At 43.4% G+C, this 26,892-nt stretch overlaps 1 protein-coding gene across 1 annotated transcript in view; it reads right to left on the bottom strand.

The window, feature by feature from the left end:
* The window catches only part of PCSK2 (proprotein convertase subtilisin/kexin type 2), a 124,951-nt gene that overhangs the window by 11,445 nt on the left and 86,614 nt on the right, over nucleotides 1-26,892 (bottom strand). The window contains exons 6-8 of the mRNA XM_081857078.1: nucleotides 17,650-17,726; nucleotides 13,367-13,455; nucleotides 9,615-9,790 (exon numbers count right to left, since the gene is read on the bottom strand). Coding sequence (XP_081713204.1) covers nucleotides 9,615-9,790; nucleotides 13,367-13,455; nucleotides 17,650-17,726 — 342 coding nt within the window. The remainder of the gene's footprint in view (nucleotides 1-9,614; nucleotides 9,791-13,366; nucleotides 13,456-17,649; nucleotides 17,727-26,892) is intronic.

The raw sequence follows: 26,892 nt of genomic DNA, 5'->3' as shown, positions 1-26,892 counted from the left end.
ATGGGAACAGAGCCAGTGTTTTGTTGTGACGGACACAAGTCCACTTAACCTGCTCTGCCCTTTGGTTATCTGGCAGTCAGGCGCAATTGGAGAGTTTATGCTCGAAAGCTTCCCTGGTTTGTTAAGAAGGCTGAGTAGCTTTGACACACATGTGTCTGTTTTGACAAAGAAAAGAGATATGATAATGCAACTCTACAATAGACCAGGAGTGGGGAACTGGATCTGGCTGCCCACCTATCAGCAATCTGACATCACGCTGATGTTTGATGGCCCATTTTCATCTGTACCTTGAAATTCAACTATGTTGGGTGAGTGACGCTTTGAAGCCGTGACAATCAGCTGATCATCAAGGCTTCACAGCCCAACTGACAGCTCTCTGCAAGCACTGATGATCAGCTGTAACTAAGCCTGCAGCCAGAAGTTCCCCAGTGTTGCAATAGACAAAAATGATGGGGCTCTTTAAACAGGGATGGGTAGGACAGAGAGAGCTAAGAAGAGCAGTAGGATCACCTAGCCAGAAATAATTTCTGTGTCCTATCAAAGGCTGCTTTGAGCAGGTCACCATCATAGACTGAGGGTCTAATGAGACAAGATGCCCATTCACACAATCAGCAATTGTTACGACCCAAATAAACCATCAAATATTTCAGACTATTTAAATTTAATAATAATAATAATAATAAAATAATAGATTCCGGTTCAATACCACAGCCTGGAGGATGATGGAAGCATTCAAATTGATCAAATATACATTCCCATGTACCACCAACTGCTCCCGAAGTGGCCTAACTTAATGTATGTCTGAACATATATCGAATGAAAAAGCACATACTCATTTTTTAAAAATCTTAGATCAGGTATGGTCAAAAACTCTGGAAAAATAAGAAAAGTTCATCGACATACAATCATGCCTGGAATGTATACGTGTGTGTGTGTGTGTGTGTGTGTGTGTGTGTTTCTCAACTTCATAGGTTTTTGGTGGGTGGGCAATAAGCCAATATTATAATAGGCCCCTTGCAAGAGCTCCTCTGGATTTTAACTAAGAAGCTGTGCAAAAGGGAATCAAAACCTAATTCTGATTTGAAATTGCAAATGGAAGATAAAAAGCTCCTGCTGTTTTTTCTTTATAATGGCAACATAAAGCATCTGGATCATTTTTATACAATTGTAGGGATGTGATCCGAGTGTATGAAGAAATAGAGCACACTGCTTATACAATGATAAGAGCTTCTAATTTGTTGAGGCTCCTCTGAATAAAGCCTATATATGTATGAATAAAGCCTATATATATATATATATATATATATATATATGAAACTACGTACTCCTCATTCTTGGTGCCTCTTGTTGGACCCAGGAACATTCCATCTTATGTATTGTGTATCAAAACCAACTGATACAGATTCATTGGGTCAGATTTAAGAGCTGGATGGCAGAAACAAGAGCAATTGGTGGCCCAGACTTGCCAGCATTTGATCTGTATTAACACTTGCCAATAGCACAAGTAAGGTGAAAATGGAGAGGAGAAATGCAAAACAACCTAATTTAACAGATCTTCTGGAACAGGAACTGTATGTAAAGATGCAAGGTGAAAACTTCCAAATTGAGAGATGTGCTAGTCCAGGAGTGGCCAACTCCCAAGAGACTGTGATCTACTCATAGAGTTAAAAACTGGAGGGTTCAGGTCAAAGTTGTAGCTTCTTTAGGGGGAGTCAGTGATCTACCGGTGATCTATCACAGACGTCCAGTGATCTACAGGTAGATCACGATCTACCTGTTGGACGTGCCTGTGCTAGTCCATAAGAGCATAAACTTTGCAAAGGCAGGGGTTCTAAGACCTGTTGCCATCCAATCAATAATGGCCAGCATTCACAAAGAAGCTGCCCTTCACTCACTGAAGACACTGAGGTAACACTTATAAGAAGGTCTGATCAAAGAGTAAAGATATAGATATATGAGATATAAATGGCAATGCAATCACAATTCCAGCTGTAACAGCACACCTGGGATGTCAACAATCACCAATAAGGTAAATGAAGGATCCTAAAATGGGAGAGAAATACAAGGTGTGACTGGAAAGCTCGGTGAATGGTCACAGAAATCGGACAGCAAGAATTATTTGAACATACCATCAGCATCGGAAACCAACAAAATGCTCACAATTGGGGAAGGAGATGAAGCTGTAATTCGAAAGACAGTGTATGAGTGGTTTAAGCATTTCTGTGAGGGATGGCAAACCATCGAAGATGACTCTGGGTCTGGCAGAGCAGACCATCAACGAGCAGAACGGCGGCAAATGTCGACAAAGTTCATGAGTTATTGATGCGGAAGAATTGCATATTCTGCGTGAAATCGTCACTGAGGTTACTAAGTTGTCCCACCCTCCATATTCTCCCAATTTGGCCCCACTGGTTTTCTTTCTTTTTCCAAAACTGAAATCTGCACTGAAAGGGCATGACTTTTCCAACATTTCACACGTCCAAGCTGCTGTGATGAGGGAACCAAAAGCAGTACAAAAAGAGGACTTCTCCAGAAGTTTCCAACAGTTCTACAAACGTTGTCAACCGTGCATTGTATCAGAGGAGGCCTGTAAAGCATGGGTATGCAAACTAAGGCCCAGGGGCTGGATCTGTCCCAGTCGCCTTCTAAATCCAGCCTGCGGACGGTCTAGGAATCTACATGTTTTTACATGAGTAGAATGTGTGCTTTTATTTAAAATGCATCTCTGGGTTATTTGTGGGCCATAAGAATTCGTTCATTTTTTTCCCTTCAAAATATAGTCCGGCCCCCCACAAGGTCTGAGGGACAGTGGGCCGGCCCCCTGCTGAAAAAGTTTCCTGACCCCTGCTGTAAAGCATGTATGTTCAAATATTTCTCGCTGTCCGATTTCTGTGACCATTCACCAGACTTTCTGGTCACACCTTGCATTAGGCTGCCGCTGGACTTGAAACATATATGAATAATCTTGGGTTGACATGCAGAGAAGCTGCACTGAGTTCAACGACACTTACTCCCAGGTGAGTGGGTTTAGAATTGCTGTCTGAATTCATTTTAATCTTAGCTTCTCAGTGACTTATTCAGTGACTTGCATAGTTCTATGACATTGCTACTTGTATTTCCCAACTGCATTTTTGTTCACCTTTAACAATGACAAATCCAATTGCTCATAACTGTGGCTAAAGGAAAATGAGAACAGCCATTTATTTTTTAACACCTGGGTTTTTCCTTCCACTGGAGAACCCAATTACAATGCCTTGATTAGAACATAAATTCTTAATACTTCCCTCCAGGCAATTTCCACCTTTGCAGAATTTTTTGTGCCTTAGGCACAGCCATCTTACTGAGGCAATATAACATTCACTGGCAATGCAGGAAGGAAGGTACAGATGACATAATGCAAATTGTGATGAAGTTCAGACCACAGCCTTAGTAAAAAAAAGTTTGATCTTTTTCCTGCTGATATAAAAAGCCAACCACACACACACACAGCAATTGGCTGGTTGAGAACTTTTCTCCTTTAAACAAGGATAAGTTGAAAATGGATAAACACTGTTTATGAAGCCACAAATATATAAATATATAAATATATAAACCAAGACAATATAAGTAAGTTCAAAGATCTTGGGTGTAACGTAAAAATGGAAACAAAGTTGAAGAATCATCATGCTTACAAGGCATGATTATCTACATTCTTGCAGAGCATCCTCCTCTAACTTGGTGTCCTATAGATGTTTTAGATCAGGCATAGGCAAACTCGGCCCTCCAGATGTTTTGGGACTACAACTCCCATCATCCCTAGCTAACAGGACCAGTGGTCAGGGATGGTGGGAATTGTAGTCTCAGACATCTGGAGGGCCGAGTTTGCCTATGCCTGTTTTAGATCACAACACCCAGGAATGATGGGAGCTGTCCAAAATATCAGGAGCACAACTTGGCTGAACCTTGGCTTCTTCTGAGCCCCTTCTCGAATACTGAGATGTATCATTTTCAGTTTAGCAGTGCATTAACATTCCCGATGTGCCTCTCTTGCTCAGCCAACATTTCAGTTCTCATTATTTATTCACGAGTAATCAAATTTGTATATTAAATTCCAGCTCTGGTTGGCAAAGGAAGAGTCCTCAATGTTTATTCACCTAGGAGTTATATTAAAGATCCATGGCATTTCTGTAGAATAATTACTTTCCTATTCTGAAAATAGTCCTAATTGGATTTATATTACGCATGTAACAGAGATCTCAACTATGCAGAGAGGGAGAAAGAAAGGGGGGGGATCCATAAAATTAGAATGTGAAGGGATACGGTTCTTAAAATAATAATAAACAAACTTCATAAAAATACGCTACTTCTAAAGTGTGCAAAAAAGACTTGTTTTCAATTATTTTTCTTCTCCAAGGATGCTAAGTGAACTCACCAAAGCTAGATTCCAAAAAAAGAATGGACTGTTTTTTTATCCTATGCAGACAAACATATTCAACATCATACATAGATGGTAAGGTATAGATCTAAGAAGTTGTGGGATTATCCAAAGGTCTACCTAGTCCAGCAATCTACTCCCAAATGAGGCCAACCAGATGATTTAGGGAATCCCAAACGGATGGCATTTGTCCTCCGTCCTGCCTCCCCCCCCCCAGCAGCTGTTATTTATCAGCCTACTGTATCCTTTACTGTCAGGGAACTACCATCAGCTCAAAGGAGAGAGATAGAGGGGGAGTTGTGTTACAGGGAGCCTCCAAAAATCTTGTGAAGCAGTTCCTCTTCCGGTGAGGAGGTAAGCCCCACCTCCAGTGGAGAAGAGGTGCAAGGACCAGAGGATGCTAGTAAGAGCCTTAACATCGCACCTGAGCAAGCCGGAGAGGAGGGAAGCACACCCCTGCCCTCGCCCATCATGCGCAGTAGTTTGAGGCACAGGGAGGAGCGGAAAAGGCTGGGGGTGACGAAACTTTTATGCTGGGGGAGGTACAAAAACAGACCACTCCCGGATTCTGCTAGCGATTGAGCCAGGCATAAACTTATGATGCTCTTCACTGTAAATAAAGGTAAAGGGACCCCTGACCATTAGGTCCAGTCGTGACCGACTCTGGGGTTGCGGTGCTCATCTCACTTTATTGGCCGAGGGAGCCGGCATACAGCTTCCGGGTCATGTGGCCAGCATGACTAAGCCACTCCTGGCGAACCAGAGCAGCGCACAGAAACACCGTTTACCTTCCCACCAGAGTGGTACCTATTTATCTACTTGCACTTTGACGTGCTTTCGTACTGCTAGGTTGGCAGGAGCAGGGACCGAGCAACGGGAGCTCACCCGTCGCAGAGATTCGAACTGCCGACCTTCTGATCGGCAAGTCCTAGGCTCTGTGGTTTAACCCACAGCGCCACCCACATCCCTCACTGTAAATAGTTTGCACCAAAGTAAAAGACAGGTCGGAGACCTGCCTAGTTACTCTCGAGCAACCACAACAGCCATCTGACATTTACATATAGAGTTCTCTAGGTTTCCCGTTCCCTCCTGTTCTCTGAGAGCATAAACAAGCATGCAGAGGGAAGTGATGCAGTTGACATAGTGTACTCAGACTTTCAACAAGGTACCTCACCAACGACTCCTGAGTAAGCTTAACAGGAATGGAGGAAGAGGAGAGGAATTAGTTAAGCAGCAGGGAGCAGAGGGGAGGAATAAATGGAGAGTTATCCAAATGGAGAGATGAAGAAAGTGAAGCCCCTCAAGGACTGGAATTTGCCCAGTGAGGTGGGCAGGTTTGCTGAGAATACTAAATTGTTCAGAGTCACAAAGAAATCACAATGAGAGATTGTGAAGAGTTCCAATGGGGCCTCTAAAAAGTGAGTGAATGGGCAGTAAACTGACTTGGACCTGGGAGTTTGAGCCATGAAGCTCACTAAGACAGTCAGAGCCTCCCAGCCTAACATAGCTTACAAAGGATATTGTGAGGATATGGGGAGGTTGAGAAACATGCATGACAGCTTGAGCTCCTTGGAGGAAAGGTGAGAGATGAATGTAAGAAGAAAATAAAATTTAAAAATCATACTTTTTTGATCCATTTTGGACTGGGGCTGGATGGTTGTTATCTAGTCCAAAAACTATTCTGAAGGGGTAGAAAACTTCAAAACTAATATCTGAACACCCCTTCCTCAGCCAACATTTCTTTCTTTTCTTTTTGTAAACTTTTCATTTATACTTTTCATATTTATACATTTCATTGATTTTACAATCATTTTCACATTTCAAAACTTGACCTCCTTCCCCCTCTTTCTGCGGTTTCTTAAATTTATTTTCAATATCTTCTGCATATTCAAATTAACTTAATTTGCTCATTTATCCATCTTTAAATATATACTCGTATGAAACTGCAGGTTATTACAATAATCCTGCCAATGTTCTTATATGTTTACAATTTATCTGTAAATATTCAATAAGCCATTTCCATTCTTTTATAAAAAGTTTGTTATCTAGATTTCTTATTCTTCCGGTAAGTTTTGCCATTTCTGCATATTCCATAAGTTTTTTTATCCATTCTTCCTTTACTGAGACTTCTGCTTCTTTCCACTTTGGGGCAAATAGCATTCTTGGTTCTGTAGTAGCTAGCTTATGTAAATAAATTTCTATACAATTTAGGTAGTTCTGTCCCTATAATTCCCCAAAGAAAAGCTTCTGTTGTTTTTTAAATAGAAGTTATTTTGAACATCCTTTTCAATTCATTGTATATCATTTCCCAGTAAACTTTAACCTTACTACAAGACCACCACATCTCAGCCAACATTTAAAACCTGACAGGCAACTGCAGGTATTATTGAGATGTCATTAACTTGATAGCTGACTTTTCCAGATACATGATTATTTTGAGATAAAGGATTATGATCTCCATCTATGAGACTGCTATAAAACTGAGAATATTTTGCAGGTTGTGCTTTCTGTCTTTAATACCCCCCCTTTTTTTGCCAGGTTAGTACTGCTGAAGCTTTGAAATGGAACATCGTAGCAGGGGTGCTAATTATCTGACTTTAGCAGCAACCACTGAGAGCTTTCCAAAGAAAAGAAAGGCTTGGATGTTTCTGTGCATAAGCGAAAGGCAGAAAATACAACAAAACAGAAGCGAAGAGCATCCAGGGGAAAATATATATAGTCATAGTTCCCTTTTTTAAGAAGAAAATGCTTAGGAGTAAATCCTACACAAATCCAGAGTGGAGTCCTTAAGACAGCTGGATGTGTTGGCTATTTGCAGTTTAGTAGCGCTGCAGAGAGCTTGCTGGGGAGACCATGCATAACAAGGAACTCAAAAATAACTTTAACAAGGTTTTAATAACAAAACAAAAACTCCTTTTACACTAAAGATAACAACAACAAACATGACCCATGACCCAACCACCAACCCATCCCCCAGGGTAAAGGGAGAGCTAGGTGCTGCTCTTTATATACTATATATAAATACTTTATAAACACCTTCTCGTGTTTGATTTGGATGCCAGAGCAGGTCACAAAAATCATAACGGATTTCAGTTGACTAGTTTGTATTCCAGACAATGTCGAGCCCTACTCAAACAGTTGCCTGTATGCTCCACAAAATGGGAGGACAAGACGAGAGGATTGAAATAGTCATTTCTATGGAATCCTGCACACAATCTTTGTAATCCAAAAGTTGCTGAGTAAAGCTCTTTCAGAATGGACTGGAATCCAGAAAGGTTTAGATTAGCTTGCCTTTTAATACAATTTGCAACAAATTGGGGAAGTTCACACTGTGGAAGTTCCCCATGTTTCATCCCTGACACCTCCTTTGTCCTCCTCATGCCATTGTAGGCTGTGCCAGTACAAAACACTGGCTTGAGAGCAGTACATGTGAAAAGGATCTAGGAGTCTTGCTTGACCACAAACTTGACATGAGCCAACAGTGTGACGCGGCAGCTAAAAAAGCCAATGCAATTCTGGGCTGCATCAATAGGAGTATAGCATCTAGATCAAGGGAAGTAATAGTGCCACTGTATTCTGCTCTGGTCAGACCTCACCTGGAGTACTGTGTCCAGTTCTGGGCACCACAGTTCAAGAAGGACACTGACAAACTGGAACGTGTCCAGAGGAGGGCAACCAAAATGGTCAAAGGCCTGGAAACGATGCCTTATGAGGAACGGCTAAGGGAGCTGGGCATGTTTAGCCTGGAGAAGAGGAGGTTAAGGGGTGATATGATAGTCATGTTCAAATATATAAAAGGATGTCATATAGAGGAGGGAGAAAGGTTGTTTTCTGCTGCTCCAGAGAAGCGGACATGGAGCAATGGATCCAAACTACAAGAAAGAAGATTCCACCTAAACATTAGGAAGAACTTCCTGACAGTAAGAGCTGTTCAACAGTGGAATTTGCTGCCAAGGAGTGTGGTGGAGTCTCCTTCTTTGGAGGTCTTTAAGCAGAGGCTTGACAACCATATGTCAGGAGTGCTCTGATGGTGTTTCCTGCTTGGCAGGGGGTTGGACTCGATGGCCCTTGTGGTCTCTTCCAACTCTATGATTCTATGATTCTATGAGATCAGCAAGGAGCATGGAATGGGCTAAGATTTACGACTCATTAGGGCCGAGCTATTAAATATATTTCTGCCATGCTTGGATATTATTAGCAGGTTAAGTTCACTGGAATAGATGTGAAAAGGTTTTTAGTAAGAAATCATCACAGACAATAGAAAGAAATTATTTGGGTGGAAAATTAGCAATTGTACAACAGTTCTGCTAGATCTTCCTAGATTTACTGTGCAGCCTAAATAAGTTGATATACTATCACTGTGACGATTGTAGGGAGAGAAGCTACTCTTAACAGCATCCTAAGGACCAAACCAGAATACCATGATTAGCAACCATATCTCCTCATCATCATCATCATCATCATCATGCCAGGCACAGTCCCTGCCCCACCCAGTTTTCATTAGGAGCACATAAAGCAGGCAAAGATCCTCTTGTGTGGAAATTAGAATTACAAAAAAGTTCCCATTTGCACCTATGGGAGCTTTCCCCCTCATATGTGCCCACGGGAGCTTTTCTCCCAGTGCTGTCATTCATGGTGGTGGTGTGAAGGGTTAAACTTCCCCTCCCTGTGTGTTGCAATCTTAATACAAATTAGGGGTCCTCCTGTTCCTGGTATTTTAATATTTTGATGTAAAACAGATGTAATTGCTAACTGTGCTATTAACGTAGCACTTGTTTTAACACTAAGCAAGCAAGTTAATCAATCTAACGTCATTTTGGTTACCCTTGTGATGGCAATTGCAGTGAAGAGGGATGGGTGAAAGGGAAAATAGAAAAATCACTAACCAAATCAGTGGAGCAAAAATTCTCAGTAATTCTGAGGGTTGGGTTTATTTGGAGCAGCAACGGCAATCTCTCTCCCTCTCCCTCTCTCTCAGTGGCATAGACTTAAATGGAATAAAGAATTAAGTAGGGAAGATCCTTCAGCCAATTTAGTGATTATATAAGATCAAACACAGTTCCAGGTTTGATCTTCTCTGTTAGTGAATTGATTATAAGGACCTTCCCTGCTGATGCTTTGTCCCGTTTGAGCTCTTTTGATCACAAAAGGGCAGACATCACAGGGACATGATAAAACTGTTTTAAACGAGACACATTACCTTATTCACACCATCTGCCATGGCTTGTAAGGTGAGCTCTCTTGGTCCATCCACAGTCTTACCATTATCAGTGGGGCCCCAGCTGGCACTGTAAATATCTATTATTTGAGGCATGTGGCTGATCGAGGAAGCTTCTATGATGTCGGTCATGAACGGCTGATCCAGCATTCGGATGCCTGTGGATTTAAGCAACGTAAATGTGGACAATGAGTGGAGGAAACAGGTCTCAAGGTCACTAAGGTCTTTTGACACGTGTAAACCCTGAACACCAAACTTGGATCTGCGTTGTCATTCACAAAACATGATCTCATACACAACATTGGCAGGATTTAGTTCTCAATTTTCTGAATGCAAAGCTTGGCAATTAAAAAAAGGTAATCCAAAAGCCTGGCTGTGCCTTAATGGAAGGTAAGGTAAATGTAAAGGATCCCTGGACAGTTAAGTCCAGTCAAAGGCAACTATGGGGTGCAGTGCTCATCTCACTTCAGGCTAAGGGAGCTGGTGTTTGTCCACAGACAGCTTTCCGGGTCATGTCGCCAGCATGACTAAACTGCTTCTGGTGCAATAGAACACCGTGACGGAAACCAGAGCGCACGGAAACACCGTTTACCTTCCTGCCACAGTGGTACCTATTTATCTACTTGCACTGGTGTGCTTTTGAACTGCTAGGTTGGCAGGAGCTGGGACAGAGCAACGGGAGCTCACTCCGTCACAGGGATTCAAACCGCCAGCCTTCCGATCGGCAAGCCCTAGGCTCAGTGGTTTAGACCACAGCGCCACCCGTGTCCTTAATGGAGCAGTATAGCCATGGCTCCATTCACAGGCCCATCACTGCACTATTTAGGCAGTTGGTGTGGGGTGCAATGTGGGGAGGGGAAAATGCTTCTTTGCTATGGAAGATCCTAGGCTGGTGTAGGAAAGAGGATAATAATAATAATAATAATAATAATAATAATAATAATAATAATTTCATTTATACCCCGCCTTCCCCGGCCAGAGCTGGGCTCAGGGCAGCTGACACCAGTAAAATTACAATAAAACATAATAGGAGAAATAAAAAGGATCAGATTGGACTTATTGCTGTCAAATGTCTGAAGCAGAGTTAGCTCAAGATCCATTGGATCTTTGTGCTAGTTACACACACACACACAGAGAGAGAGAGAGAGAGAGAGAGAGAGAGAGAGGGAGGGAGGGAGAAACCACACACACCCATTTGTTTCCCACTGGCTACTCTGGCTGCTGGTACAGATATTGCTGGAGGCAGCTTCTGCCTGCCCTTGGGTGGACAAATTGGGGAGTTCCTCACAGGGAGGGCTCCCTTGCTGGTCCCCTGCTGGCAGAGGCTGGCAGATCCAGGCACCTCATCCACCCCCTAGCATGGCAGATGGGATGTTTGGATTGCTCTGCCTAGAATGTTCTGTATTTTTTAAAAAAATAACTATTTTGATGCACGTATTTTACTTCAGATCAATTACAGCAGTAACAGTAGATCAGCATCATGTAGAAATGTGTAAAGTTGGAAAGGAGATGGTCTCTGATGGAATTCTTAGACTGAGTATATGATCTGAAATGCAGGGAAGCCCATTCAACTTGAGGATGGAATTGGAAAGAGCCCAGCTTCCTAGCTGTCTACTGCCATGCTTTTAACTCATTGAACTGATGGATGTAGAAGCAGTCAATGCACCATGGTGACAGGATTCTGGGCTATTGAAATATACTCGGAGTCGAGAGTGGATTTCATGCTCTTTATTCAGCTCATAGTGGTGAGGAGGAATGAAAGTTCCCCCAAAATATCTGCTTTATATACATTATTTACACAATGAGCTGCACCTGATTGGCTAATTCCAGGATTCTCCTGTAGGCCAATCAGGTTGTGGATTCACTTCCACCTGGAGCTGGATTGGGTGGCTCCTGCGAACAAATCAGACTGCTGCATTGTTCTAGGACCAATCAAACTGCTGCATTCTGAATCCTATTGTTCTAGGACTAATCAGACTGCTGCATTTTGGATCCTATTCAACTCAGTACATAACAGCTATGTATACCATTTCAGACTCAATAAGTGGAGGTTCTCTTACCTAGAAACCTACTCGCATGTAGCAGCACATGAGAAAGAAGGTTCCACTCAAACTGTCCCTCTGATGTGCTCACTTCCTAAAGGGGTTCCAGCTCTTTTGCCGCCCTCTTCCCTTTGAAATGAGCCTTTCCAGCTTCCTTCAATAGCTCACTGGAAGCTTTTACCATTACTGGTACAGGTCTGACTGGAAAGAGGGCGAATCATTTGCTACCATCCCAAAACTGACTTGGAAAAATCTTTCTTTTTCCGATTTTAGCTGGCCACTTGATGGTGCTGTAGTCCTCAACAATAACCTGGCTTGCTAAATGGTGAGCTTGTATGTGGCTGCAGTCATTTCCGCCTGACACATTATCGCTCCATCAAAGGGGCAAATGGAGCTGTACTTTATAAATAAAATAGGAAACAGCTGCCTGCATTTACTGGCAGCAGTTTTCCAGGGTTACAGCCAAGGGCCCTACCTGGAGATGCCAGGGTTCAAAGCAAATTCTCTACCATTCTTGGTGAAAGATGCCTGCCAATAATTGAATCCCAAAGCTATTTGTTTTGGATACATTTTAAAGCAGTGAGGGCCTACGTTTGAGGTAGGTGTGCCACACAACTCGACTCCACAGTGAGAGACAATGCCACCACTCGGTTCCACAAACTGCTACTGGCGAGATGGAGAAACCTGGTTTACAGCAGAGAAACTTGCAACCTCCCAGAAATTGTTGGACAATAACTCCCATCATCCCTTACTATGGTCCTAGCTGGCTGGGGCAGGCAAGGTGAGGCTTCTAGAGAAACTTTGCAAGGTATTAATCAGGCTGCATCTTTCAAGTAACAATGAAAGACGTCGGTCACTTTGAGCAATTATGTGCAATAAGAGAGCAAGACATATGGTTTTCACGTATTCAGGCCTGTTTTAAGCATATGCGGCGCTTGGGTGCAAAGATCCGCCCAGCATGTGCCCCCCCCCCAGGTTGCCCAGTCCCAGGCGCGCAGGAGGGCAGGCCTGGCCAGCCTGCCATGGCACTCAGACCGACAGATGGGCTCTTCCCCGGACTCAACTCTCGGGCCCTGGACTCTCAGCCTGGCGCCCCTGAGAGCCCAGCGCCCAGGTGCCCAGCACCCCTATCACCTATGGATAAGACGGCCCTGCATGTATCTTGGGAGGAAGGAAGTGCAGGATGGAAAAACTGACATGAAGACTGAAACAACTAGCTATGTTGTGTACACACACACACACCCCTGCTCCATTCACCAACCCTCCGCGATTCCCCCTGGCATGAACACCCTAGTTTCCCTTTCCCAAACCACACCTCGTTTTTCACCTTCCCAACTATGTTTCTGAAAACAGTTCTCTTTTCTATTGTTTAGTTCTGCTTTGCAGCCCTGTTTTCACTTTCACATCCATGCCCCCCTCCCGCTCCTTTTTGTACACACAAGCCGCCCCCAATGGTACCCTCTTGCACCTTCCTCCTCCTCTCACATATTGTGAGTGCTAAGCACTTTTCTCACTTTCCACCCAATTCTGAAGACACCATCACCTCCCATCCTGTAGTTCCTTTCATGCCCTTGGTTTGATCTCCACACCTCAGAAGAGTCACATATCTGCTCCTTGCCCCGTTTTTAGATAAAATGGCAGTTTTGCCTCTGAGAGCAACCTCAATTGTGTGTTCCCTGATTTATCCCATACCTGCCACTTTTGAATTATATGCCACTCCAACACCACAGATGTTGTTGTTTGCTGCAGCAGATACTTCCCCAGCACATCTGGTTCCATGACTGTGGAGAAAGACAGAGATTCCAGTCAAGGCTTCATATTAGCATCAGAATCCACAAAAGCTTGCAAAGGCACTGGGTAAAGATTTTTAAATCAAACAACAATCAAGAAAATGACTTTTTGGTTGTGTTTCCTGGAGCCCAGAGATCATGATGCACATTTGGACTGAGAACAGTGAGGGCACTTGCAAAATGACCCCACTGCATTTCATCCATTATATAATGAAAACTTTGCTACGGCAAAGTACACTTGTCTGATTCTGGCTGCTTGCTTTGTTTTACTCTGCTTTGGCTTCTAGAAAATGTATGTGCTTTTTTCACCTTCCAACGAAGCAACAGGGCAAAGGCCAAACCAGCTTTTTCCTATTTTGTTTTGCAGGAGAAATTTCGCCTGACAGCTCCGGGCTTTATGGTAACTCTATTAAAGAACTGTTGGAGAGGCTTCTATGTTGCTAGGCATCTGCAGTCTAGCATCTGTGCACTGCCTGTTATGCATAACACAGGTTATACTATTGCCTGTCATCTTCTATAGATCCTAGGGCAGGAAGACTGCTGACGTCTCAGATGATCTTCGTCTCCCCCAGACGAGCCATCTATTCAGTATGCACAAAATTTACGGCAAGGTTAGGCTACATCCAGTCTTAATCAAACATTAATTCTGATAGGTTTACAGGGCAGTTGTATGACAATGAGAGTTCATGCTGATTTTCTTGTGGGGTGTTTGCATGTCTTCTTGTTAATCATTCCTTCATCCCACATTTTTCAGTACACTTCCCCATTACTTTCCTAAATAAACTATTATTATCATTATTATTATTATTATTATTATTATTATTATTATTATTATTATTTATATCTCACCCATCTGGCTGGGTTTCCCCAGCCACTCTGGGTGGCTTACAGCACATAAAAATGGTAAAACGATGGACATTAAAAATTCTTCACTACAGGGTTGCCTTCAGATGTCTTCTAAAAGTCAGATAGTTGTTTATTTCCTTGACATGGGCTGGGCTTGAGGAGACTGGAGGTTGTGTCTAACTTTATCTGAAGAAATTAAATGTAAGCCAAGGGTAAATGGGATAGGTAAAAAGGTAAAGGACAACTGGGCAGTTAAGTCTAGTCAAAGGCGACTATGGGGTTGTGGCGCTCATCTCACTTTCAGGCCGAGGGAGCTGGTGTTTGTCCACAGACAGCTTTCCGGGTCAAGGACCTCAAGGACCACCTCTTTCCATATGAACCTCCCTGGACCCTGAGATCATCTTCTGAGGCCCTCCTTGTGTGCCTCCTCCTTGAGAGATCCCGAAGGTGGCAACATGAGACTAGGCCTTCTCTGCAGTGGCTCCCCATCTGTGGAATGCTCTCCTCTGGGAAGTTTGCCTGGTGCCTTCATTATACACCCTAAGGCTCCAGGCAAAAACTTTCATTTTTAACCAGGCCTTTGGCTGATCTTATGGATATCCAACACCCTTTTAGAATGTGGTGGGGGTTTGTTGGGGAGGGGGTTATTGGGTTACTGCTTTTGGTTTGATTTTATATGTTGTGGCCTTGTTGTGAACCACCCTGAGACCTCCAGGTATAAGGCTGTGTAGAAGTTGAAATAATAATAATAATAATAATAATAATAATAATAATAATAATATGGCCAGCATTACTAAACTGCTTCTGGCACTTCTGGCACAACGAGTGCCAGAGTGCACGGAAACACTGTTTTCCTTCCCACCAAAGCAGTACCTATTTATTTACATGCACTGGTGTGCTTTCGAACTGCTAGGTTGGCAGGAACTGGGACAGAGCAATGGGATCTCACCCCGTCGCACAGATTCAAACCACTGACCTTCCGATCAGCAAGCCCAAGAGGCTCAGTGGTTTAGACCACAGTGCCACCTGTGTCCCACAAGGGGGTCAGGTGCAGAACAAGTTAGACTGGTGAGATGCTTGCCCATCCTTTCCCACACCTTTCTGATTCCACCTACCCAAGTGGGCAAGGACTGGCTCAGTACCTGAACAGAAATTTGTTAGGAGCTCCATATGAGCAATTCTGTGCTTTGTACAGATAAGGCAGGCTGTAAACAAAGGCTAAGAGCTAAAGGACCATGCAAATCATTCCGTATGCCCAAAGGGCCCTTTAACCTGTGTTTCTCAAACAGCCTGAGGTAGCTTGCCTGGCGGCATGGAACCACAACAACAGCCAGCCAGCAGTGGCATCACTGACTTTAACAGGAGGAGCGAGATGGTGACAAATTTGGGACTGTGCCAGCACACCAGCAGAGCCAATCTCCCACTGGCGCACCTGCACCATGCCCAGCCTTGCTGCCACCTTGCCATCCCCCCTGTAAGTGGCAGTGATGCCCCAGCAGGTGAGCTGCTCCTGCAAACATGCCACATGTCTGCTGTATTTTGAAATGATCAAAACAGATTGTCATGTGACGTGAGGAATCTGCTGTTATAATCATGGGCTGGACACATGGTGGGGTGACAGGAAGTCAATAGATATCCAAGAAGAATGTATCATAATGTAATGTAATAAGTCTTACCTATTTATTTTTTCACTTTTTGTCTTTATGGATAATTCTTCTGTATGCTTTCATTTCTTGTTTTGTTTAAACAAAGCATTAATAAAAATTTATATATATATATTTATATATAAATCATGTGCTGGATCAATCCAGGGCTCATCCAGGTTTGTCTTTGCCCTCTGTTTTCCTTGTGAAAACCTGATTTTTACTGCTGAATTGGAGCAAATGACAATCAGGGTTTTTTTGCAGATTGACGTGTGCTCTGATTCATCACTAAAGAGCAGGTTTTCCTGGGGGAAACCACTCACACCCGTGCCTAGAAAGTGTGGAACAAGGGGAAAAACTACTTGGACCCATGCTTTCTATGCAAAGGACAAATGCAAGCCTTGATGAGCCTCTACTCAGCAGTGGCATGCAGAAATCTAGTCCAAGCCGAAATCTGTCTCATTGCTAGATGAATATGAGCTTCTGAACTAAAACAGTAATCAGTAACTAAGCATAAGTGTTTTTCTTACATGTGCTGTTGCAGACGTCTCTCCTAGACATCTAATTTGCTGAATTAGGGCATATAATAGAAATGCAAAAGCCCAAGGATCTTTGAAGTCCCAGAGTTGTGCAACTCTTCACTAATTAATTACAGCACATTAGCTAAATGTCAGGTGTCATCTCATCTGCAAATATATGAAAACTTCCATGTTATCCTATGCTTCTGGCAGAAATGGCACAAGTACTAACGAGAATGTGCCGACACATCAGTCATTCTCAAGAGCAACTGCAGGAAGCTGTGAATGTACCTATGTACATGGAATTGCAATGTGTCACCCTGGGAATGAACTGTGTCACAAACATCTCCCTAAGATCATGAAATTTGGGGAAATGGCAATTCTGAAGGATAGTTGCATTTCGGTTTATGAAGGAGGTCCGTTTGCATCAAAATGTGAGCAGAACCACAATTTCCCTTTCCTTACTTTGGACACAATCCAGCCAAAGCAAAGCATTAAAAATAATTCCACTGAGAGAGTTGATCATTTGCACAAATCTTTTGGCCAGAAATTAATGTGCCTATGTGCCTGAACAGTGCTTAACTTTGGCTGAGAGAAGCCTGGTTCTTCACTCGTTCTCTAAGACAGCAAAGGTCATTGTGCAGAAGAACTTTCATCATGCCAATAATGTCACATTAGACATCCGCTCTCCACATGGGTGCCCAATTGTGCAACCATTTCATGCTCTTGATCTTCCGCATCCTCCTTTTCTTTTTGGAAGGGAAGACTCGTGAGAACTGGGAATTTGCTTGGAACACCTTCATCACCATTTTGAATCTGCATTCGTTTAAGTCCAGTTGCCACAGCAACTGCAATCTTGAAAGAAAGAAAATGCTCCAAAAAGTGCATTATTTTAAAATGTATTTTCCATAAAATACGCATGCTATCCAAAATATGTACTTTTAGATACATTTTTTAAAAAATAAAAAACCAAGAACGATACAGCAAAATTTGGTGACTTGCACAAACCAAATAATAATTACATTCTGATCAGCTTATTACAACAGGGAGTGAAAATCAGGTTGTTTCATTTGAAGATGTGGACCAAGCAAACTGGCAGAAGATTGAATTGGATCAGAGATGCTACGAGGAAAGTTTGTAAATTCCCAACAAGGAAAAGGGTGAGATGAGCTTCTCACCTGTTAAACCAATCATCTGTATAGCGGGGGTACGGATAGGGGTCATTGCTGCTGAAATCATAGCTGGCTTGAGCATTCTGGAAAACAAAAAGTTGGACAAATAAGCGTTAATAGACATATAGAAAAATTAATGCACATCAGCCATGTTTATTCATTTATTATCCCTTACTTTAAATTTATATCCCACACTTCCTTCACACAAAAAAGGCCAGAGTGCCAAATACATATGTCAGGGGAAGATACAATTAATGTGTTTTTAAAATAAAAAATTAAAAACATATTTGAAACAGAAATTTCTGGAACAACAATGGGATATCAGCTCTGTACAAGGCATGATGGATAACAGCAACAACTGGGGGAAAGAAAGACATAACATCTTACAAGGACAGGAAAAAACACCACAGACAGAATAAGACAGAATAATTGCCACACACAGGAAGAACAAAGATATAGTTTGAGTTCCTCACTTATAGCTTTAATGTGTCGACATGAATAGAAGTTACTGATATTGCAGTTTTTGTATAAAGGATTATTATTATGACTGGATGGATTATTATGGCTGGAAGGATTATTATGACTGGAAGGATTATTATTAAAGACCCTGATGTTGGGAAAGATGGAGGGCACAAGGAGAAGGGGATGACAGAGGACGAGATGGTTGGATAGTGTTCTCGAAGCTACCAGCATGAGTTTGACCAAATTGAGGGAGGCAGTGGAAGACAGAAGTGCCTGGCGTGCTCTGGTCCATGGGGTCACGAAGAGTCGGACACGACTAAATGACTAAACAAGAACAACATTATGACTGGATGTACCTTAGAAGGTGACCCGAAAACTACAACTAATCCAGACTGCGGCAGCTAGACTGGTGACTGGGAGCGACTGCCGAGACCATATAACACCAGTCCTGAAAGACCTACATTGGCTTCTGGTATGTTTCCAAGCACAATTCAAAGTGTTGGTGCTGACCTTTAAAGCCCTAAACGGCCTTGGTCCAGTATACCTGAAGGAGCATCTCCACCCCCATTGTTCAGCCCAGACGCTGAGGTCCAGCTCCGAGGGCCTTCTGGTGGTTCCCTCACTGCGAGAAGGGAACCAGGCAGAGGGCCTTCTCGGTGGTGGCACCCGCCCTGTGGAACACCCTCCCATCGGATGTCAAGGAAATAAACAACTGACTTTTAGAAGACATCTGAAGGCAGCCCTGTTTAGGGAAGTTTTTAAAGTTTGATGTTTTATTGTGTTTTTAATATTTGTTGGGAGCCACCCAGAGTGGCTGGGGAAACCCAGCCAGATGGGCAGGGTATAAATAAATTAGTAGTAGTAGTAGCAGCAGTAGTAGTAGTAGGTCCAGGGATCAATCTCCGCCATCTCTATCTGAGATCCTGGACGGTTACTGCTAGTCAGAGCAGACAATACTAATCTCAATGGACAAGCAGTCTGATCTGCTTTAAGGCAGCTTCCAATTAGACCGAAAAGATTAGACAGAAAGAATATCCTTCTGCTGTTTAAATATGTCTGAAGTAGCTGTCTTTTAGACCTGCTGCCTTCTTTTGCCTGGGGCAGGGAAGGATGCCAATCTTTGCCTCCTCCTTTTGCACTGCTCTTGAGAAGCAACCTTGCCAAAAGAAGATCAGAGCTTCCCCTACCCTTTTATGAAAATATTGTGCCATGGTGTGACCAGTAAGCCCAGATGCTTCTCCACTGTGGCAGTAATGACATGGACAAAACAAATGACCAAATGTGGATAATTAAATTTATACATTTGCTTTCTCCAGCGGGAGAAGTGTTTCTGAATGAAGAATTAAAAGAACCCCATGTATTATTCATAGGAAGGATTTGAGCAGATTTGAGAGGAAATTAAATCCAGCCTCTAATTTACCGAAATCTCATTCTCTTAATAAATAACAGATTTTCACAAAATGCCAGACTCCTTGCCTAACACATCACCTTCAGCTGTACCTCTTCCAAGATGTATTGCACCCATTCTTTCTGTTGAGGTCCCTTTGCATCACCATCCACATTTGATGAGACCTATTGCAGTGGTGGAAAACCTGTGGCTACCCCAGATGTTGTTGGACCTCAACTCCCATCACTCCCAGACATCATGTCCAATGGTCTGAGGTGATGAGCCAACATCTGGAGGATCTGGAATGGGGCACGCGTAGGGCAGAGCAGGAGCAAGGGCAGGGTTATGTGACTACACTGGCAGGAATATCAGACTGGCTTCATGTGTGTGTCTTCACGAGTGACCGCCCCCCCCTTCCACTGTATAGGTAAGCCCCAGTGACCCCAATGTCAAGAGGACAATGTTTTGGCATTTCCCACCACATCAGTCACTGTTATGGAGGGCCACAGGTTCCCTACCCATACTCTATGTTAAGCCTTTGAGATTTGCTTAAAACTGCATGCTCAACTTGGGACTTCTGAGTGTAAATAAGCCTTCCAAGGATTCCTCTGCATTTGCTGCATTATTGCATAATGACCACTCCCCACATTAAATGGGGGGCATCCTTTGCGTGGTCGCGCACAGCCCCTGGACCCTATGCAGCACCATTAGCACAGGTTTGGCTTCGCCTTCCCCAGGTGGGATACCTGGAGGTCTCTGCCTACCTCAGCCAGTTGCCTAATCCCTCCTGGGGAAGCGTTGCCAAGGTGAGCAGGCCAGGTAGGGGGAGGGACCACCTGCCCACACAATAGGGGGAGGATCTCACCTGGGAATCTCAGTTGGCTCCAGAGCTTCTCACTGTTATAACCATGTTCATGGCTACGAGTGATCGCCAAAGAAGAAGATTCCTGGGGTACTGCAACATGGTACCAACAGCCCACCAAGGCCTTCCATGGGCCCCACAAGAGATTGTGAACCCAATGAAACAACAACAACAAATGGATATATGCAGGCCACACAAACAAACAAACAAACAAACAAACAAACATATTCTCCATGCCCAGAGCAGTTTCTCCTCACTCTCTGACCTCCTCACAAAATTTAGACACAACCCCTACACTTCTGATAGGCTGCTGTACCTTCACTGCTTAATTCTAGGTGGAGAAAAGGAGACAATGAGCTGGAATGGATGTGCTGATTAGGACTAGAAAGGTGGGAAAAGGAGATGTGTGAAAGTGGCAGTGCCTTTTGGGGGCACAAAGGACGGCAGTGCCACCATAACACAAAAACATGGGTCCAAGGCTTGGATCCTCATCATGTTTGACAAGGCATGACTCCCAAGCCACGATTAAATAAAAGCTGAGATTAGCTTTCATGGATTGCAAAGTAGAGACTGCCTATTACTCGCTTGCCATGGTCACCATGGCACTTGGATTCATTCCAAGTTCATATTTTGTGTCACTGGCAATAATGGATCTGTAATTTTTATAGGCCACTCCACGGAGACAGATGTGATCTGCAATTTGATGGTGGCTTGGGAGAATGTCATGTAAAAATCATGCAAATGGTACAAGAAGATACATATTCTATTTTAGTTTTAGTTTTAACATATTTACAGTGGCACCTTGGTTCTCAAATGCCTTGGTACTCAAACAATTTGGAACCCAAACACTGCAAACCTGGAGGTAAGTGTTCCAGTTTGCGAACATTTTTAAGAAGTTGAATGTGTTCCATTTTGAGTGTTACACTTCCGTTTTGAGTCCTTCACTGAGGTCTGTCAGTTTTTGCCATTTATTTTGCATTTTTGTTTCTGCTGCTCTTTTTTGTGTGTGACTGTGTGGAACCCAGTTCAGCTACTGATTGATTGATTGATTGATTGATTGATTGATTGATTGAGTGACTGCAGTACATTGTTGATTGCTTTCATTTTATGGAGCAATGGTCTCGTTAGATAGTAAAAATGTTAAATTGCTGTTTTAGGGGTTGTTTGTAAAAGTCTGGAATGGATTAATCCATTTTGCATTACTTTCTATGGGAAAGTGTGTCATGGTTTTGAACGCTTTGGTTTTGGAAAGGACTTCCAGAATGAATTAAGTTTGAGAACCAAGGTACCACTGTACTTAGTTTACATTGCACACCTCGAACGAAACAGTTAACAATAACAATTCCAAAACAACTGAGGTGCTGAGTGGGTTGCATGGATTATTTTAGGGGATGTAAATATAAGTATGGTTACAAATCATGATTTTGAAATTTCCTTTTGTGGTTCAAATAGTCTTGTTTCCATGTATATGATATGAAGTACCACTGTGTGGTTGGACCATAAAGAAGGCTGATCGTCGAAGAATTGATGCTTTTGAATTATGGTGCTGGAGGAGACTCTTGAGAGTCCCATGGACTGCAAGAAGATCAAACACATCCATTCTTAAGGAAATTAGCCCTGAGTGCTCACTGGAAGGACAGATCGTGAAGCTGAGGCTCCAATACTTTGGCCACCTCATGAGAAGAGAAGACTCCCTGGAAAAGACCCTGATGTTGGGAAAGATGGAGGGCACAAGGAGAAGGGGACGACAGAGGACGAGATGGTTAGACAGTGTTCTCGAAGCTACAAACATGAGTCTGACCAAACTGTGGGAGGCAATGGAAGACAGGAGTGCCTGCCGTGCTCTGGTCCATGGGGTCACAAAGAGTCGGACACGACTAAACGACTAAACAACAACAACCACTGTGTGGCATCATAGTGACTTCTCCTCTGATTTCTGCATTCTTCCTTTTCCATGTCCTGTGGCAGCCACTTTGTGACTGGCTCCTACACCACTTTTTTAGAATTCCACATGTGCCCACCAGCCTCAAAAGTTAATTGATTCCAATTGGCATTTTGCATTAAACACCAACAGTATAAAAATATTGGAGCGGTAACTGTGGGAGGTGAGGGGGAAATTGTGGAGTTGGAAAGGCATCATCAACAACAACTGCTTGAGAACTTAACGGCATACTCATTCATCACCAACATTTTCAGAATCTTCCTGAAGTTAACAAGATTTGCAACCCTCGTTGCTTGTTTTTCACAAAACTCAAAATAAACTAAAAGACAAAAGCCGACTGCCAAGCTCTGATTTTTAATGTGACCCTGACTAATCTGGAAACATGACTTTTCAGAACAGAAAGGAGGACTGAGGGTAAAAATGAAGGGGTCTGTTGTTAAGTACTCTCTGTGAGATCTCCACTTATTCATTCTAATTGCAGAATGTTCTCCATGCCAATTTCTTTGCAAGCTGGTTCAGTTATGCAGCTGGTTCAGGGCTGCCAATCAAATACAAAATGCATTTACTTAGGCTGCTGCAGTGCATACCTGCTGTTTCCTGAAAGCTCAGAGCAGATCCCTCCAGTTTTTCAACTGCCCTTACAAAAAAACAAAACCCTGGGTCCTTATCCATCCCTGGAACTGCCTCACCACCACCAAAACCACCTCCCCACAAAAGGTATGACCTGAAGGTACATGAGTCCACTGCTTTGCTAGCTGGAGGTCTGGTCAGTTCCTTGGATGAGTGACTGTCTGAAAATCACATGCTCACTGCCTAAGATAGATTCAGTGATGGAAGAAAGGCAGGATATAAATCAGGCGTGGGAAACATTGGGCCCTTACAGAGGTTGGTGAACTCTGACTCCCATCATTCCTGACCACTGGCCATCCTTGGTAGGGCAAATGGGACTTGTATTTCAGCCAGTGGTGTAGCGTGGGGGGTGCAAGGGGGGCCGGCCGCACCGGGCGCAACATCTGGGGGGGGCGCTCGCCGCCTCCGGAGTCGCCGAAGAGCCTCGGGCGCAGGCTGTAGCAGAGCCCCATGTCTCGCGGAACCAACAAGCTGTGCATGCGTCCGGGCTGAAGACGTCCAGCAGGCAGTGGCTCTCAGCGCTCGCCGCGGTCCCCGCTCGTCAGGGCCATGGAGGGCGTGCCAGGCAGCCGCTCCTCACAGCCCCGCCACCGCCGCTGCTGCTGCAGCTGCTGGGCCATGTTGCATTTTCTTCGCCTCTCTGCCCTCCTCCTCCGGGCAAGTGGCGTCGTTTGGGCGGCAGCGCCAGCGGCAACTCGCCTCAGATCACCTGACACGGACCCGCCGCCGCCGCCGTGGCTACCTTACCATAAATACCCCAGCCCAGGCAGCAGCAAGAAGAAGCTGGCAGCGGCGGCAGGTTAGGGGTTAGGGGCGCAAATTACTTGCCTTGCCCCGGGTGTTGACAACCCACGCTACGCCGCTGATTTCAGCAACATCCAGACCAAATGTTCCCCACATCTGATACAGATGTAAGAACAAAGTAAGAAATTCAAAGGCGAGCAGCAGCATGGTCCAGAACGGACATTCATTTAGCATTGTTTCCTTGCTACATTATCATTTCTATTTCTTCGACGAGATGCTGTCGGCAAGACTGCGGCCAACATTTTACCAGCAATTTACTGAATGTGTAAATTGATGGAATCCCTGCTATCATTAGCTGACTCAATAAGAGCTCCAGAATTACGTTAATCAGATACAGTGGTTTCTGCAACTGAATCGAGCATCGTTCAGCTCCTCTTCTGGGGAAAAGTTAAGAAAACTCATCCATCATATGTGTGATGGGATAATGAGCTGCTTGTGCGTAAAAACTTGATCCCTCTGGGGTTTGGCTGGTCATCCAAACCGATGCACTAACGGAGCCCCCAAAGCATGACTCCGTCAGTCGCTGGTAGAATCTGACAGTGGGCGTCTACGGAATTTACGCCAACATAAAAGCTGTTTGACGGACATGCGCCTTCGTGACTCTCTGCGTGACAGTTTCCGGCGAAGGGTGGGAGTTCCCAACGGGGGTCCCGTTACCTCTCCACTACTCTCACTGGAAGCATCCCAGAGCCTCCCCTCCGCTGTGACTCCTGCACTCCCCCTGCTGGTTCCCTCTTCTGCTGCAGATTCTCTCCTATTCTCCTGGAGCCTGTCCACCACCTGTCTCTCCGATGGCAGTTCCCTGACAATATGGATAAGAAATGTGCAGATACTGCAGCAGCAGCAAAAACCCTATCAAAGTGGCACATGTAGGCTGAGGCCAGACTGTATGGTACCCACTGATGATTGTCCCTTTTATTTTAGCATATGCTGCGTCTATTTTGTATTGATGTGCACAGATGTGTGTGTTTTTCTGTCTGCCAACAGAAAACCCCCATCATTGAGCCCAGACACTGAGGTCCAGCTCCCTCACTGCCAGAAGTGAAGTTACAGGGAACCAGGCAGAGGGCCTTCTCGGTAGTGGCGCCAGCCCTGTGGAACGCCCTCCCATCAGATGTCAAGGCAATAAACAACTATCTGATTTTTAGAAGACATCTGTTTAGGGAAGTTTTTAATGTTTGATGTTTTATTGTGTTTTTAATATTCTGTTGGGAGCCGCCCAGAGTGGGTGGGGTATTAATAAATTATTATTATTATTATTATTATTATTATTATTATTATTATTTTATAAAGATTGCCAAAGGCTGGTTATTTGCTTCACACCTATATGTTGTGGTGTATTTAGAGTTCCTCAAATATAAATTTGGCTATCCCAACACCTCCGTCAAATGCTGGGAAGGAATGAGCATTTTCATGTCTGCAGCTGGCAAATTAAGACCTGCTTGAGGAGGAGTGATGAAGCCCTAAGTAACATTTCTATACAGTACTGGTAATTGAAAAGGAACTATTAAAAGCCCTCGACCTTGAGACCTTTGTCAATCATTTTGCAAAAGTGCATAAAGAGTGGTGCATTCAGCTTCTTTAGATCTACAAATGTCTCCATTCCCTCTCAGCGAGTGACAATCTGTTCTGCCAGAGATGGCTATTCAGATACAAAACATGCACAGGCCCCAAGTATCTCAGGTTGCTCTTACCGTATTTTTCTGTATATAAGACACCCCCATGTATAAGACGCCTCCTATTTTGGGGGACTCCAAATTAAGAAAACACCCCTTAGGACTACCCATGTATAAGATGTGCCCCGATTCTAAACCAATTTTTTTGGTAAAAAAAAACCCTAGTCTTATACATGGAAAAATACGATACTTTCCTTGTGCTGAGAGTCTACATTCCTGGTCCTGCCTGTGCTGCTTCCTGAATCACTTGTTTTGATAGTCTGATTTGTATGTCAAGGAAATGTTTGTAACTCTACAGTGGTACCTTGGTTCTCCAACACCTTGGTTCCCAAACACCAAAAACTCATAAGTAAGTGTTTTCTAATGTTTTTCAGAAGCCAAATGTCTGATGTGGTTGTCGGCTATTATTTCTGGGGTGCCTGCACCTATCAGAAGCTGCACCTTGGTTTTTGAACATTTCGGAAGTCAAACAGACTTCTGGAATGGATTAAGTTTGGCGCTTTTGTTTTTGCTTTTTATTTTGCATTTTTGTTTTTGAGGCTTTTTCGGTTAATTTGTTTTTGAGACTGGGTGAAATCCAGTTCAGCTACTGATTGATTGTGTGACTGCAGAAATGGTTAAAAGCCCCTCATCCAAACAATGACTATCATCAGTGCAGGTAAGAAAAAATAATAATTTTATTTTTATCATCTACAAAATTGTCTTATTTATTTTATAGTACAGTACATTGTTTATTGCTTTCATTTTATGGCTCAATGGTCTCGTTAGATAGTAAAATTCATGTTAAATTGCTGTTTTAGGGGTTATTTTTAAAAGTCTAGAACGGATTAATCCGTTTTGCATTACTTTCTATGGGAAGGTGTGCCTTGGTTTTGGAACCCCTTGGTTTTGGAACGGTCTTCCGGAATGGATTAAGTTTGAAAACCAATGTACCACTGTACCTAGTTTGAAAGCCTTTTTCCTTACTGTCATTTGAATTTGGTTAGTGTACACCCACCCACCCACGCACACACACACACACACCCCATAAATAAATATATGACTTTTTTCAGAAAAAAAATAAATATATGACTTTTTTCAGAAAAAAAATGTTTATGATGGCAGTTTTAGCATAAAATATACCATTATTTTTCTTTCACAAATCTTAACATGCAGGGCACAGAATGCCCACCTAGAAATATACTTTTCGCTTTTCCCCTTCCAGGATCTACAGAGAAACGAATGAAGCTTAAATTTCAGGGCCCCCGATCCCAGAGGAGCCCCAGAAGTGACTATATCCACATTTCTTTTTTTAAAAAATGGGTCTAGTAGACTCAATTTGAGTTGCACAACTCGAAAACTATAAAGCATAGGAAATTTTTATGCACACTTTGACATGTGAGATAATCCAGTGCAGCAATTTTAACCAAAAACTGAGGGGCAGTAGTTGTTGTTTTGTTTTAAAGTGTTGATCTGTCATGGAACAACCCCACTGAAAAAGATAACA

The sequence above is a fragment of the Podarcis erhardii genome, assembly GCF_964252035.2.
Source record: "Podarcis erhardii genome assembly, chromosome: 3".
Classification (NCBI taxonomy): Eukaryota; Metazoa; Chordata; class Lepidosauria; order Squamata; family Lacertidae; genus Podarcis; species Podarcis erhardii.
Note: the sequence above shows the minus strand (reverse complement) of the source record. Positions and strands in the feature narration are given on the sequence as shown.